At 37.5% G+C, this 15,461-nt stretch overlaps 1 protein-coding gene across 1 annotated transcript in view; it reads right to left on the bottom strand.

Annotated features, from left to right (window-relative positions):
* Positions 1–12,497, bottom strand: part of CCDC152 (coiled-coil domain containing 152) — a 29,084-nt gene extending 16,587 nt beyond the window's left edge. The window contains exons 1-3 of the mRNA XM_067545355.1: positions 12,411–12,497; positions 11,058–11,163; positions 1,906–1,974 (exon numbers count right to left, since the gene is read on the bottom strand). Of these exons, the coding sequence (XP_067401456.1) occupies positions 1,906–1,974; positions 11,058–11,163; positions 12,411–12,497 (262 nt within the window). The remainder of the gene's footprint in view (positions 1–1,905; positions 1,975–11,057; positions 11,164–12,410) is intronic.
* Between the last annotated feature and the right edge of the window lie 2,964 nt (positions 12,498–15,461).

The following is a 15,461-nucleotide window of genomic DNA, read 5'->3' as shown; positions in this document are numbered from 1 at the left end:
AATGTTAATGGCATTGTCTTTACCTATCTGTATTGTGTTGTCTGCTATCACATTTCATCCAGTTACATATATGTATGTAATTAGATAATCCTAGATCAAAGGTGCATTGGTATTAGGATAAGAATTTACTTAATGCATAAAACTTCATGAAAAATAATGAAAGATTGTCTGGATACGCATTATCTATGTATTTGTAATTGGATTGCCCATCAAATGGGATCAGAGCCATGGAACTGTATATGAAAAAGCACATTAGCTTCAAAGCATGGGTGATTGTGTTCAATAATGGAAAATTCACAAACTTTGTCTGCATTTAGTCAACAAAGGGAAAGCTTCTGCTGTGATGGGAACACATTTTTTAAGACTGCTTTCCGAGGAAAACAGCTATAAGAAGCAACCTTGAGAGCAATCCAGTATCTCTGGACTGATGGATTCTGACAGGGGAATCCTGAACGATTGGACAGAGGTTCTCAAGTCCAATATGAGTAATCCTGAGGGATTTATGGAAAACTAGCAGACACTACATCTCTGTTCTCATTTGGACTACAAACTCTGATTCACCTATAATGTATTTTACCTGCTTTAATCTCTCAGTAACTCTCATTTCTTTTTCTTAGCTAATAAATCTTTAGTTAGTTTACTAGAGAAATTGGCTGTCAACGTTGTCTTTGATGTGAGATCATGAGTATCCATTGACCTTGGATAAGTGATTGGCCCTTTGGGGCTGGGAGTAACCTAATGTGATGTGATTTTTGGTTTTAATAGACTTTCATCTCTTAGTCCAGTTTGCCTGAGAGGTAAAGTAGGCGCTGGAGAGTGTAAGGGGGACTGTGTGGCTCCATGGTAAGACTAATTTAGTGATCCAAGACTTTACACTTGTTACTGGTTTGCTGAAGTCTAATAATAGAATATATCACCAGTTTGGGGGGTCTGCCCTGTTTTCTGACAGACTGACTTGAGATTGGCACTCACAGCTGTGAGCCACTCCTGACACCATGACACTGGATACCATGCTGTTATTAATGTGAAACTAATAAGTATAAGAGAGATGGCATTCATTCTAGGGAAAATTCACCTCCCAGCAGAAGGCCAGCACATGGCCCTAACTACCGCTTAAATTCACAAGCTAAAACAGCACTAGTTAAGTAGCTTAACTAGCAGATAGAGCTTGTGCTGGCCCTTTGCACAGGGTGACTTTCATTTTCTATGAATAAGGAGTTTTGACTTCATTTTTAAGTTGTAGTAAAATCATGGACAAGTGACAATTCAGATGAAGCAGAGATTTCACAGAAATCAACATCCTTATGAGAATAAAAATCTGCTTCTAATTATGTGTATCAAAAATAAGAATAAACATTACAAATAAATTTATCATTTTATTTCAAAATAAGAATTTTTCGATAGTAGCTGCATTTTAAGAATGTTATCAGACTAAGGCTTCCTTGATCCAGAAAAGCACTAATGCACATGATTAAGTGCTTTGCTGGATCGCACAGTACTTTAAAACATGATTTATACTAACTTGATTTCTTGCATGATTTCTTGTGCTGCTAAGAAATAAAAAACAAACAAAAAATGCAAGATATAAATCCTCTTTCAGGCAAAACTCCCATTGAAGATAACGCAAATTTTGCATGTGTAGGACTACAGGAAAATACCTTTGTTGTGTATCACACACTTAAGCTTAGGCACGTATAAAATGATAGGATATATCATGCTTGTTGCTTTTTAAATTTAATTTTGTTGTATTTTCTGATTGGCAGTTAGATACTGAACGTCCCCCCCCCCTGCTAACAAAAGAGTTAAATGTGAATTAGGAATCTCCTTGTTTATGCAGTAGATGCATATTTGTTCTAAAATATAATGCAATATACTTTACAGGATTTTGTTTGGTTGGTTTTTTACCTCTCAAGTTACACTGATTTTCAATGGTTTGTCTTAGACCCTTTATCACATTCTGGAGAGTGGCATATTCTAAAGAAAGAAAAAGAAATATAACTATATTATTTTTCAATAGTTTCTTCATTATTTTCATTTTAGAATTCCATTCTAAGTGCTGAAAATAATAATAAATAACTTATATATTAGTGAGTGGTCTTTTGAAACAATACATCAAGGAAAAAGACAATCTTACAACTATTTCAATGTTCAGTTATAGGCTTTTCCAGATATACAAAGCCACATTACACCTATTATAAGCAGTACAGGCAGCAACATTTCCAGTTCAGGTTGCTGACACTGTCCATTATAAGAACAAACCTGTTTTCAGTTGCTTAAAGCTTTGCCAAACTTTAAGCATTTGAATAGAAAGTTTCCATGCTGGGTGTCTGCCTCAGTGTGATTTTCTCTTTCTTTCTTTCTTTCTTTCTTTCTTTTTTTTTTTTTTAAATTGAAACCTTCAGCAAAAATAGTTCAGCCATTTCTCAGAACAAGATCAGGGAAAAATACATTGTTTTCTACCATGTTCAAAAATTCTTACAACTCTTTTGTTGAGATGCTATAGCATATCTGTACTTTAGAACAGACTTAAAATTTGGCCAGGGAGTGGGAGTCATTCTTGTGCCAAGGATGTGCCTTTTGCCATTGCCATGTGAAAATCTCCCTGAACTTGGCCAAGTTTTGAGCCCCTGAAAATCTCAGTTTGCAAATGTTCAGTAGAGATCTTTTAGAGTTTGGCAGCAAAATTCTCTGAAGATTCTGTTTGCACAGAGTGTAATCCAAACCATGGTTCTGGGGGTGAACAGAAATTTCCTTGCAATTGCTCTGGATGGCAGCCAGGGGTTGTTGTGGCATCAAGCACAGGAATTGAAAGTAGGATGGTTGTCTGTCCTGTGTTCTTGCTGCTGGAGCCTAAGTAGCAAGGAGGAGGAGGAAAAGGCTGGCTGGGATGATTTAGTTGGGATTGGTCCTGCTTTGAGCAGGGGGTTGGACTTGATGACCTCCTGGGGTCCCTTCCAACTCTAATATTCTATGATTCCAAGGACTGGAATGCAGAGGAGGAGGGAACTGGGACAAGGGGCCATGGTGGAGACTCCAGCAGGGTAGAGTTGCCAATTTTGGTTGGATGTATTCCCAGAGGTTTCATCGCATGACAACCTTGAAATGAAGATTAATCTTTCATTCCTGAAGACTCCATAACAATCCTGGAGGGTTGCCGATCCTACGTCAGGGGTAGGTGGAGGGGGGGTCTGAGATGAATAACCAGGGAGGAGCTGCAACTAGGAGCCAAAAAGCAGCAGGGAGCCTAAATGTGGGGACTGGGACACAGAATCAAGAGGGGAGAATGAGACTTGGATGAGGAGCCAATGTGGAGTGGGACTTGGGGAGAAGGATAGGGACTAGAACAAAAACAGAATGGAAGGGCCAAGACTGAAGAGTTTATAACTCTGTTCCCCTCAAACTCTGGAACAGAACAAGGATTCTTAAATCTCAGCATTCCTCTGCTGTCAACAAAGAGCTGTGAAACCCACTGGCAAACGTGTACATTATCTAATTAGGGCCCGGCCCACATAAACAATGACAACTTACTGCTTTTATCAGTTACTGTGTTAGATCAAGCAGCAGAGATTTGTGAAGATCTAAAGGTTCCAAGCCTGCTCACAAACCATGTGGGTGTCAATATGATGCTACATGATAGAATTTCTGTTTTATCTGTTTGTTTTTTTAAAAACCTAAGAAATGAAATACAAAAATACTATATTAAAAGAATGTTAAGGTTGCAAAGTTAAGCACCCAAATGTTAGGCAATGACAAAATTAAGGTAGCCCTGAAAACCTTAATTTGGCTCCCCTGTGCATATGCCTTATGATACATCTTCACATATTGTTTTTTCCACAATGGTCCCTCTTCATTCAGTGCACAGGATGGATATTGCTCACTGACTGAGCAGCTATTCAATATTTCGTTTTCTCATCATTCAGTTTGTGGTCCCATTCTGTATTTACTGCACACCATTCAAGCTCTAATATGACATTCAAGCTCTAATATGAATATAGAATTACTAAATTTCTCATAGGCTTTTCTATGGAACTCACTATTGTAGCATTTGCATGTTTCACAAACATTATTGAATTTATATTCACAATGACTCTGTGAGGTAAAATATTATTATTCCCATTTTGCAGATGGGGAACTGAGGCACAGAGATATTAATGTCAGAAGTGTCCAGTAATTTTTGGTGCCCACTTTGAGATGCCTTTGTCCTCATTTTTTAGAGATCTAAGTATTTTATAACTCTTTATATGTTCAGAATATCGTTCAACTGTAGCCTTCAATTTACAGACTTAATTTGTAGTCCTGAGCACTCAGCAATTTTGAAAATCAGACCAGAGGTGTCTCAGGTTGGGCACACATAAAATGAGGAACAGCTGTAGCCATCTGTTAAAACTTTGGATTGAGTGATTTGACTTGCATGACATATGAACTCTGTGGCAGAGGCAGGGATAGAATCCAGTTTTCCAGAATGGCAGTCAACTATGTAAACAAGACTATTCTTCCTCTTCCTGCAGTCCCCAGCCTCATTCACTACACATCTTCCAATTCTGCAACAAACAAGGTAGACAGCACATTTAAGATTCATTTCCAGACCACTGAATGAGGCAGGGATCCAATGGAAGAAATAATACGTGAAGGTGTAATCAAAGACTATCATAATAAATATGCACAAAGGAGTCAAGTTAAGATTGCACAGGTTCTACTCTACTCCATGTTGATAAGACCTTATCTGGAGTATTGTGTCCAGTTCTGGGCGCCACGTTTCAGGAAACGTGGACCAAGTGGAGAAAGTCCAGAGGAGAGCAACAAAAATGATTAAAAGTCTAGAAAACATGGTCTATGAGGAGAGATTGAAAAAAATGGGTTTTGTTTAGTCTGGAGAAGAGAAAATTGAAGGGGGACATGATAACAGTTTTCAAGTACATAAAAGGTTGTTACAAGGAGGAGGGAGAACATTGGTTCATGTTAACATCTGAAAATAGGACAAGAAGCAGTGGGCTTAAATTGCAACAAGGAGGTTTAGGTTGGGCAGTAGGAAAAACTTCCTAACTGTCAGCGTAGTTAAGCACGAATAAATTGCCTAGGGAGGCTGTGGAAATTCTGTCATTGGAGGTTTTTAAAAGTAGGTTAGACAAACACCTGCTAGAAATGGTCTAGTTACTATTTAATCCTGCCTTGAGTGCAGGGGACTAGATTAGAATCTTCTGAGGTCCCTTCCAATCCTACACTTCTATGATTCGTTTATTCTAATTTTGTCATTCGCTAACTTTTGAGTGTTTGACTCTGCAACCTTAACATTCATTTAATAATGACGCTGGTGGGATTCTTGATTCTGAAGATTACAGGACTACAGGAACCAGCACCTTAATTATTTATACAGTTTTTATGTGTTCTAAATCTCACATTTTATTGGCAGTACCAACAGATGAAGGCCAAGTGCATCTTCTAATTTCATCAAATTTATTTTACCTAAAGTATATTATTTTAATGGTTATGTCGTTTCTGATATTCTTCCCTTTGCTCTTATGAATTGAATTTAAATTGGGAGATTAAGTAGAAGGTTAAGGAGGATTAATTGAGACATAGCTCCTAAATAGACATAGGGTTTTTTTTGTTTTTTATTGTCCAATCTCTTCCCCCCTCCGCTTTTGTATCTCATACATTAACATGTTTCATACTCCAACCTACAGTTGGAGAAATTGAAAGTGTGCGGCTCTGTATTTGTTCCAATCTTCCATCTCTCATGAGCCTTTCAGTGGTAGGGCATCTCCTTTAGGCTATGTGGGGAGTGCACACATGTGAGTCAATTACTCCACCCCCCACCGCAACTGGTGCTTTAGGGCATCTTTCAGTGGATCAGCAGTCACCTTCCGCCTAGGACCTTGCACTGTCTCATCCCTTCTCTGTGTCCCCAGTGATGCCACCAAACAGCCTGTAGTCAGCAAAAGGAGTTAAACAAAAGAAAGGCAAAGCAGCTCCCTCCAGCATATGGGCCTCTCTTACTTCAGAGGGGTCACTGGAATATCAATGTCCACTTTAGAGTCCACTGGGCGCCAGTGCAAGCCCCAGTTCTTTCCCCCTTCAGTTGAGAGGTTCTGCAGCCTCCTTCTGTGAGGGCAGGGGCTCTGCAGGCTGTCAGGCACTTCTTCTGGCCTGGAGAAGCTCAGCAGTCTGTTCTCATCCCATGGCTGCCCCCATATGAATAGAATCCCCTCTTTATAACTCTCCCCCCAGGTTTGGCATGATTGCAGGTGTGATGGGGTGGGGTCATTCCAGCCCAAAGCAGCTACTTCACCACTTCCATGCTAGTGCAGGATTTTTATATTCCATCACAGTATCTTAAATAAAACCTCTATAAAAATACAATTGTGTATTTGTTTGGGAAACAGGCCATTTCTTACTGGTAAATAATTTAAGAACCAGTAATTTATTTATAAGCAAAAAGTTATTTTCCTGTTTCAAACATTTGCAATATTAACATGTGAACACAGGCTGGACCTCCTGTAATATATTAAAATATAAAATCTTCATTAGATATTGTGCACTTGCCTCTTTGTAAAGTCATCCTGTTTAGAAACTACACACAGAAAACTACATTAAAAGACTATTAAGCTTGCAAAGTCAAGCACTCAGAAATCAGGAAATGCTAGAATAAAGGGTGCATGTGCCTGGGACCATCCTTCCTTTTCCTGTAATCCTCTGTCTAATTTGCTGAATACCTTCCAACTTCTGCAACAAATGAGGCAGGGGTCCAACAGAACAAAGCCTCATTCACTGTACAATCCTATACATCCCCAGAGCACATTCCATCCTCTGCACTGAATGAAGTAGGGATTGTGTGGAAAAAATAGTATGTGATCAAGAAATCAAAGACTGTAACATAATGCATGTACACAAGGGAGCTGGATTAAATTCCTCTGCTTCCTCTCCCAATCTTCCCCCAGGCTCATCGGCGCAATCTAATCCCTCTATTACCCCTCTGTTTTCCCAGCCCTTGCATTTCAGGAGGCTACCTCATCCTCCTCGTCCACACTGCTTGGCTGCCAGAAGGGGGAGCATCGAGAGCACAGGAGAGACAGTCAATCTCCTTGCTTTCACTTCCCGTGCCCACTGCCACAGCATCCCCAGAAGCAGTAATTGCAGGAAAAATCCTTCTCAGCCCCTGCAACATCAGACTGCAATGTGCTCTCTGGAATTTTCAGAAAAATGACCTGTCAAACTTCAAAGTCCCTGCTGAGATTTGTCTCTTTTGTGAACAGAGATTTTCAGAGGCTCATAATTTGGGATATTTTCAAAGAGATGACAAAAGGCACATCTCGGATGCTGAAGGAACCCCCATGCCAAATTTCAAGTGCATGATTCAAAACATGGAGACACTAAAGTGTCTCACCAAAGATGGTTGTAAGAATATTTTTAACATGTCTAAAACAATGTATTTCTCCTCCCCTTATTTGGAGAAACAGCTCAACCATTTTTGCCGAAAATTTCTAAAAAAATTTAACTTGAGGCAGATGCACTTCCTGGAAATGCACACAGTTCATTTGGCAGAGTAACTAAAAACAGGGCCGCCAATGATTAGTGTCAGGTGACTTTAACTACAGACAGCACTGTCAGATCCACCTATAATTTACAGAACACAATTGCCCTACTTATTCAGGAATCAAAAAATGATTCACTGTAATTCTTCTTTAGTTACTTCCAATCCCAGTCCCTTAAATTGTGTTTTATTTGGGTGTCCTACAGATTTATTTTCAGAAATAATGTTAATTCATAGATTACATACTGCATCTCAATGTTTTATGATTAAAATATGACCCATGGAAGGAGAGCCTCCACATCTATAATCCTACCTCCATTTCCAGTGAGTAGTTCTGCCATAAATTCACTCTTCACTCAGAATGATGGAAATTAGTTGCTCATATACTATCTTTTAGGTTCAAGCACAATTTGGAAACCTTTGCTGTATACATTTTACTGAAATTTTTATTAGATTTTAATATTTTTTCCAACACTGATGGATGGCTCTTGTCTTCCTTTCATTTTTGAATCCTTGGTGATTTTCACAAGTGAGGGAACCCAGTCAGTATACCCCATTAAGCGGGGAAAAGAAACTAGCTGCAGACTGAACCAACACTTGCTGCTCTGCCTAATCTGAGTGTGTCACTTATGATCAAGGAGCCACAATCCCAAGAATCACGTCTTAATGTGATTTATCTTGACAAAATTCCCATATGGTTATACCTGTGTGATTGATTAAAAAATCCCTGATAATTAACTGTGGGCCAATTGGGAGTTCTGCCTACATAAAGAAAAAGCAAGACTGTGCTCAACGTTTGCTGTGTCACTACTTGTCAGAGGAGCAGTTAACATCTGTTGTCTATACCCTTGACAGCTTCCCCCCTCCACTCTCATATCACCAAAAGTCTCTGAAAATCTCCTTTTGAACATCCCACCACCTTTTCAAACTTTTCCTGATCTGAAATTATCTTTCTACTAGATCCATCTCCTTTGCCTCTGTTATTATTGGCAATTCCATCACCTTTCTAATCTTTCAGGTTTGAAAGCTTGGTGTAATCTTCCACTCTTCTCTTTATTTCTTCCTCCATATCCAGTCTCTTGCCAAATTCTGTCACCACTTCTTTAATATTACCAAAATCTGACCTTTCCTGACTATCTCTACTGCTAAAACTCTTGTCTATTGTTGTCTACAGCATTCGCTGGAATTTTTGAATTGTTCAGATTTGGTATTCCAAAATTATCAAGTTATATCCAAACCCTCAAACACCAACAGAAAAAGAGAGAAATGCCACCAAGTTACAAATAAGGCCTCACGAGGTTGGCTGATACTAATCAAAAGAAGGGGGGATTCTTTTTTTAAATAAGAGTCTGAAAAGAAATTAAAATAAAAGTGTCCTGAATAGAAATGCAAAAATAAAATAATTAATTATTTTAATCCTTATTTGTTCTTTAATTCCTCTTCATGTATTTGACAACTTCTTTATTAAAAGACACAAGTATGATAGGGAAGGCAGCTCTCCCGCCACTGAAATGCAGCTGCCTATGGGATGGGATGCACCAACTGTTTGTAGGGCACCTACAATTTCTACCTACAGAACACCTTGTTAAACACCACTTCATTATTTGGCTTTAATTGAATGCATTCTCCATTACGCAGCACTTGAAGTAATTGCTACGAATGTTTTTAGAATTGCCATTTGTAAGGAATTAACACTACATTTATATCCCTTATGCAAAATTTAGGGAATACTGACATTACAATGATAATATTAATTGGGCAATAAGGTGGATATACGATACGGGAAGGATTTTCAAAAGTATTCAGCTTTGGCCTAACTCTTCTCCCACTGAAATCTGCTTAAGGGCTTGCACATGAGCCTATGCCCCACCACATCAACTGAGATTGCTGGAACAGGAAATGCCATTGTCCCAAGATAAAATCTTGACAGTGACAGAGGAAGGACCTTCATTAGACAGGACCTTTGGCACTAGACCCCTCTTCTACCTGGCTCATGGTAACTATAGAATATCTGAGGGCTGCTCAACAATGAATGTGATCTCTTTCAGCACCACTACAGTGATATAATGAAATAGAAGATTCCTGGAAAAAATGTTCACTGTGTAACTGTAAAGTTATGTTAACTATGAATATAAACATTTATACAGTAAGTCCCCAAGACCCTGTCAAGAAATTCACCTGTCTGTGGCCAAAAATAAATGTTTCTGTGTCCAAGACAGGTGAAAAATGGTTTAGATATTTTTTGCAGCAACACTTGAAAAGAACTAAAGTCAAAAGAATATCTCAGTCAGCTGAGTGACAAGACAGCTGCACTGTTTTAATAGCCATTAGAGTTCATAGTCCTTTCATGGGAACTGACTTTGTGATAAGTAAATCTGCAGCCATATATAAGAGTTGAATGTGATATATGTTAATAATAACCTATTTGAAACATTAAAATATATCACTGCATATCAAAATCTCTTATGAATTGCTGCAAATTTACTTTTCAAAAAGAGTAGTCCCCAGAAGGCACAATTAACTTCCACCAGTGAGTCTCTGTCACTCCTTGAGGTGATTTAAAGATGCCCTTGGCCTCACTGGGGTTCTGTGTGTTCCTGGGAGAATAAAGATGCGAAGTATTCATTTTTGGGGAAAAGAGATAGATAAGAGGAAAAGAAAGCTAGTGGGGAAAATACAAAGAACATAGAAGAGAAGTTCCATGAAAAGAAGAAAGAAGGAAATAAGGGTGAGACTAAGCGAGAAGGAGGCAAAAGTCAAGAAATGGGGGAAAGAAATTAGAAAGAAAAAAGCACGCAAGAAAGGACACTCAAAAAGAGGAAGAAAACAAAGGAAAAGAAAATACAAAAGGGAAGTTTTGTTTACATAGAGACTACAGAATCATGCACATTATGCAAAATCTACTCAGATTAATGAATGTTCCAATTTATTGGAGAATAATTATTTTTAATTTTGTTATCTATATACCATATTTATTAATTTTGTGACTGAATGTTACCCATGTCTTACATTAATTGTTTCCAGCAAAAAAAAGTTATGTTTTGTATTACCCAAGATTTTGACCCAAGTTTAAGCACCATCAGTTTTTATATTATGTCTTTATAACAATGGATATGTTTCTAACAGTCTTATTCTGTGTTATGAGAATGAATATATTTTGTGTCAGCTCATATATATAACTATCTAGAAATTGTCACAAGAATGAAGTAATGTTATGAGATTTGCTAGTTTTTTATAACAAGAAGCAAACATATTTTAACACATGGATTTTATTTCTTGCCTTTACTACAAGATGTTGAGTCTGCTATGAGCTAATAAACATTCTCATCTACCATGGATTTAAATAGGACATCTAACAGGATTGGATCCAAAGGCTTATAGAAAAGTGTTTTGTTTATAGGATACCTTATGTTCCTTACTAAGTTATTCTTCTACATTTTATGACAGAAGAGAAAAGAATTATTTTTTGAATTGTCAAATACAAGAAGGGAATCAACTGTTTTTTAAACATTAAAATGACACTTACCCTCTTTTACTGAGTCTTCCTTTGATTGGCTTAATGTTAATAACCTATTACATTTTTCCAGCTGAAGATCCAGAAGGCTATTCTTTCCATTAATTGCTGATATTTTCTGTTAAAAAATGTTGAAATATCTTTAAGTTAATGCTAAATTAAATCCTTTTGTTCTGAATTTCCTATCTAAATCCCAGGTTTTTCTACTGAATGTTATAAAAAGGAGCCTAGCACCAACACACCAGAAAGTGCTTCCTTAATATCACCAGCTGATGCTGGTTAGGGTCATTGATATATTCTCTAGAAGCCAAATTGGCCTCAGTACTGATAACGTTTTTGCACCCGAAGGCTTGCTTCTCTGAGAAGTTCTCTGTGCCAGTGAGGCCTTGATGCTCATTGATGAATAAAGCACTATGGGCCAGAATTTTAAAGGTATTTAGGCACCTGAAGATGTAGAAAGGCTATGAGTGGGATTTGCAAATATCTTTAGAAAACTTGCCCTGCGCCTATGGCCCTGATGTATCTGGTTCTGAAGTTTTGTTGCCAGCACTATCCTTGACTTGCTGGGCTTTGAAGCTGAAGGTAGCCCACTCTATTGCTATGCAGGGCAGATGTCCAGCTCATTATCAGACTCGGGATTATGTTTGTAAGGCTTTCCTTTAGAAGAAAAGCACAGCAGTCCAGTCCAGTCACAGGTATTTAGGCTGTTCAATGGAAGTTAGAAGCCTAAATTCACTTGTGGATCTGGGTCAAAACCTTTACTGCCTGTTTGTGTGGGCTGGAGGTATGAAGATACAACACACTGTGTTGAATGAGGATTCACCTGGCAGAAAAAATAACAAAAATATTTGTCTGCTTCCTGAAACAGAAGAGCTTAATGCTTAAAATGATCTTTATCTGAATCTTTGGAAGCCTCATCATCCATGACAAAAAGATCCAATGATCCTGTCCTAGACAAAAATTAAGTGCATGATGACACAAACACTTGCCAGCTAACTACAACAGAAATTAACAATAAAAATTAGAAGCGTTTTGGATAAGCACCGTCTCTCAAATTGCTGTGAGCACCAAGAAGATGCCGCACTAGGGAAAAGTGGCAACTGAGGTAACTGGGGTAGTACAGTACAGCCTTTTTATAGCGTTGGCTCCAAACACATTCAGTGATGTGAGAGAACTGTGTGTGACTCAAACAGGCACTGCTTTGAAGCAGATTTTTGAAGTCCTGTGGCACTAGAGGGCGCATGCCACAAGTATGACTGCAGATGCCACATAGAAGAAAATTTCACTAAAAAAAAGCAGTTAAAAAGATTTCACTGAAATTGTTAACAAAAAGTCATTTCAGCTTAATTTACTTTTGTCACCTACCTTTTCTATTTGTGAGAAGTCATCTAAAAGTTTATCAAGATTCACCACACTGATTTTCTTCATGTTTGCTTGATTGATGTGATTCATTTGTTTCTAGAAAATATCACCCAGTATTTATTGTGTATAAAATGAACATTGATTTAAGAATTTATACCACTTGAGCCAAATTCTCCCCTCATTCATTTAATGTGTCAAAAGGATTGCATGGGTGTGAATGTGAGCAAAATATGGTTTACCTTCAAATCAAAGTAGTCTTGCAAATTAAAATGAATTTCCATCCAACATAGAAATAGGTGAAATATTATGTGTAAAATTAGCTATCTTTAGTAATGAGCCAAGTATTACATACATTTTTTTAGATGTGTTATTTCCTACACAACTATAAGAACCATTTCTAAAAATCATTCTCACTAGTCCTTGAAGAGCTCAAAAACTTCTCTCTCTCACCAACAGAAGTTGGTCCAATAAAAGATACTACCTCACTCACCTTGTCTTTCTAGTACCAGTAGTGACATTTCTAGGAATGATGTTTAAATGTCAGAAAGCTGAGGTAATGTTATCACTCAGAATGGTGGGTAATCTCATAAGAATTTGAATTTTCAGCTGAAGTTCAAAACTAAAGCTGCAGCCGTATCCTCAGCATACCATGCCAAATAGTATTAATGCTTTTCATGTACAAAGAACTTTACAAACATTAACAAATAATTAATCCACCATATCCCATAAAATAATAACAATTTTATGTCACACAATGGGGCAGAATTTTCAAAAGCACTCAGTGCTGGCCTAACTCTGTTCCCACTGAAGTGAACAGTAAAACTCCCATTGACTTTAGTGGAAACAAAGGTCAATGCTGAACAGTTTTGAAATTTCACTCTAAGAACCTTAAACATAAATTTACAAGAAAGTCTCACCTGCAATAAATATTTATAAAGCCAGTCTATATGCATTAACCTGAAAACTCTATTAGAAAACAACTGAAAGACCAGAACAAATTATGAGTTTAGGACAGAGCTTTGACTTCAGCTTTCAATTTCCTGGTGGTTTATGCTACAACCTTTTGTTTTCTATTTTTACAAACAGTAAGTGGCAACATGACAGAAAGAGATTAGAGGTTGGAATGTGCACCATAAAATAAATTGAATGGTTTTCCAGATAAAACCATTTAAGAGAAAATTATGTGGGAATGTGCATTTAAGTGACCAGTTTTGATTAGTAGATAAAATTATGTCATCAAGCCATCAGATATTCTTGGTAACGCAATAGTTAGAAACCTGTACATATATTTAGCTTCATTAGTAAAACAATAATGTAAAGATATTAGCACCCTGTGATAAGTACATTTTTTGGGGGGTTCACTCTTTGTTCTCGCAGACTGCTTAAACAGCTAATTAACTTTACAAACATTTTTCAGGAAGATATGTACAAAATGAGGCTAGCATTACAGAATAATTTTTTCTTCTTAATAAGTTATTACCTGTATAGAATCAAAGAAATATAGGGCTGTAAAAGACCTCAAGAAGTTATAAAAAGGCCAGCTCCATGTGCTGAGGGAGGACCAAGTAAACCTGGGCCATCCCTTACGTATTTGCCTAACCTGTTCTTAAAAACCTCCAGTGATGTGGATTCCACAACCTCCCTTGAAAACCTAGTCCAGTACTTAACTACCCTTATATTTGAAAGATCATCCTAATATCTAATCTAAATCTTCCTTGCTCCAGATTAAACCTGTTACTTCTTGTTTTACCTTCAGTGGACTTGGAGACCAGTTGGTCATTGCCCTCTTTATAACAGCCCTTAACATATAGTGGAACCACATTTATCCAATCTAATTGGGACTGGACCAGATAGGATAATCAAAAATTCAGATAATTCGGAGGCTGGGCAGAGTTTCAGCCCCGAGAGGCAGGGCTCAAGCTGTCAGCCATGGTTCAGTTAATATGGAGGAGCCGGATAACAGAGGCTTGGATAAATGGGGTTCTACTGTATTTGAAGACTGTCATCAAGTTCCCCCTTCAGTCTTCTTTTCTCAAAACTAAATATGCCCAATTTTTCCAAACTTTCCTCATAGGTCAGGTTTTCTAAACCTTTTATCATTTTTGTTACTGTCCTCTGGTACTCTCCAATTTGTCCACATCTTTCCTAAAGTGTGGTGTCCAGAACTGGAAACAGTATGCCAGCTGAGGCCTCACCAGTGCCCAGTAGAGTGTGATAACTACCTCCCTCCTCTTACATATAACACTCCTATGAATACACCCCAGAATATTAGCCTTTGTCACACTTACATCACATTATTGACTCGTATTCAATTTGTGATCCACTATAGCCTCCAGATGCTTTTCAGTGCTATTACCACTTCGTCAGTTGTTCCTGTAGTTCGATTATAATTATTACTATTATAATGGGGTTTGAAAAATAAACTAAAAAAAAAAACTGGCTGATGCTGTATCAGTGATCATCTTATTGCACATTATATATGCCTTCCTAGGTATGTAGTTTTGTAAAATAATTATCTCCATACAAAATATACCTGCTGAAGTAACTATGTAGTATGAATGTAAAGCCCTGATTTATATAATCCTTAACAATATCATACTGTTTCCATTTGTCTGTAATCATTCCTCTTTCTCATGACCATACATATCTTCCTTTTCTGTAGTCCCGTAATTATGTCTTCAGTCTAATATTTATATCACAAGTTCTGGGTGGGCATCAGAGGGTAGGCACCTTGTCTTTTTGTTTTGCCTGTATGCACACCTACAATATGGCACTATTTGCTTGATCTTGCAAGATACAGAGTGCCTCTTGGGAAATGTTACATGTCCTCAATTCCCATTGGAAGATAGGAAAATTTCAGCACTTTACTGGATTAGGTTAACAGTGCCATAAAGAATAAAACTTCTGCTAAACTGAAATAATGAAAAAAAAAAATTGAAAAATTGAAAAAATTGAAAACAGATGTTATATTATTGCTATTAAACTGTCTTTTTTCAAGTAATCTAAAAAGAAAGGTTATGTTTTTAGTATTTTTACTTATTAGTCCATTTTTGA

The sequence above is a fragment of the Emydura macquarii genome, unplaced genomic scaffold (genome assembly GCF_026122565.2).
Source record: "Emydura macquarii macquarii isolate MOO-44397 ecotype Brisbane River unplaced genomic scaffold, CSIRO-AGI_Emac_v2 contig_1045, whole genome shotgun sequence".
Lineage (NCBI taxonomy): Eukaryota > Metazoa > Chordata > Testudines > Chelidae > Emydura > Emydura macquarii.
This window is presented reverse-complemented; position numbering and strand designations above follow the sequence as displayed.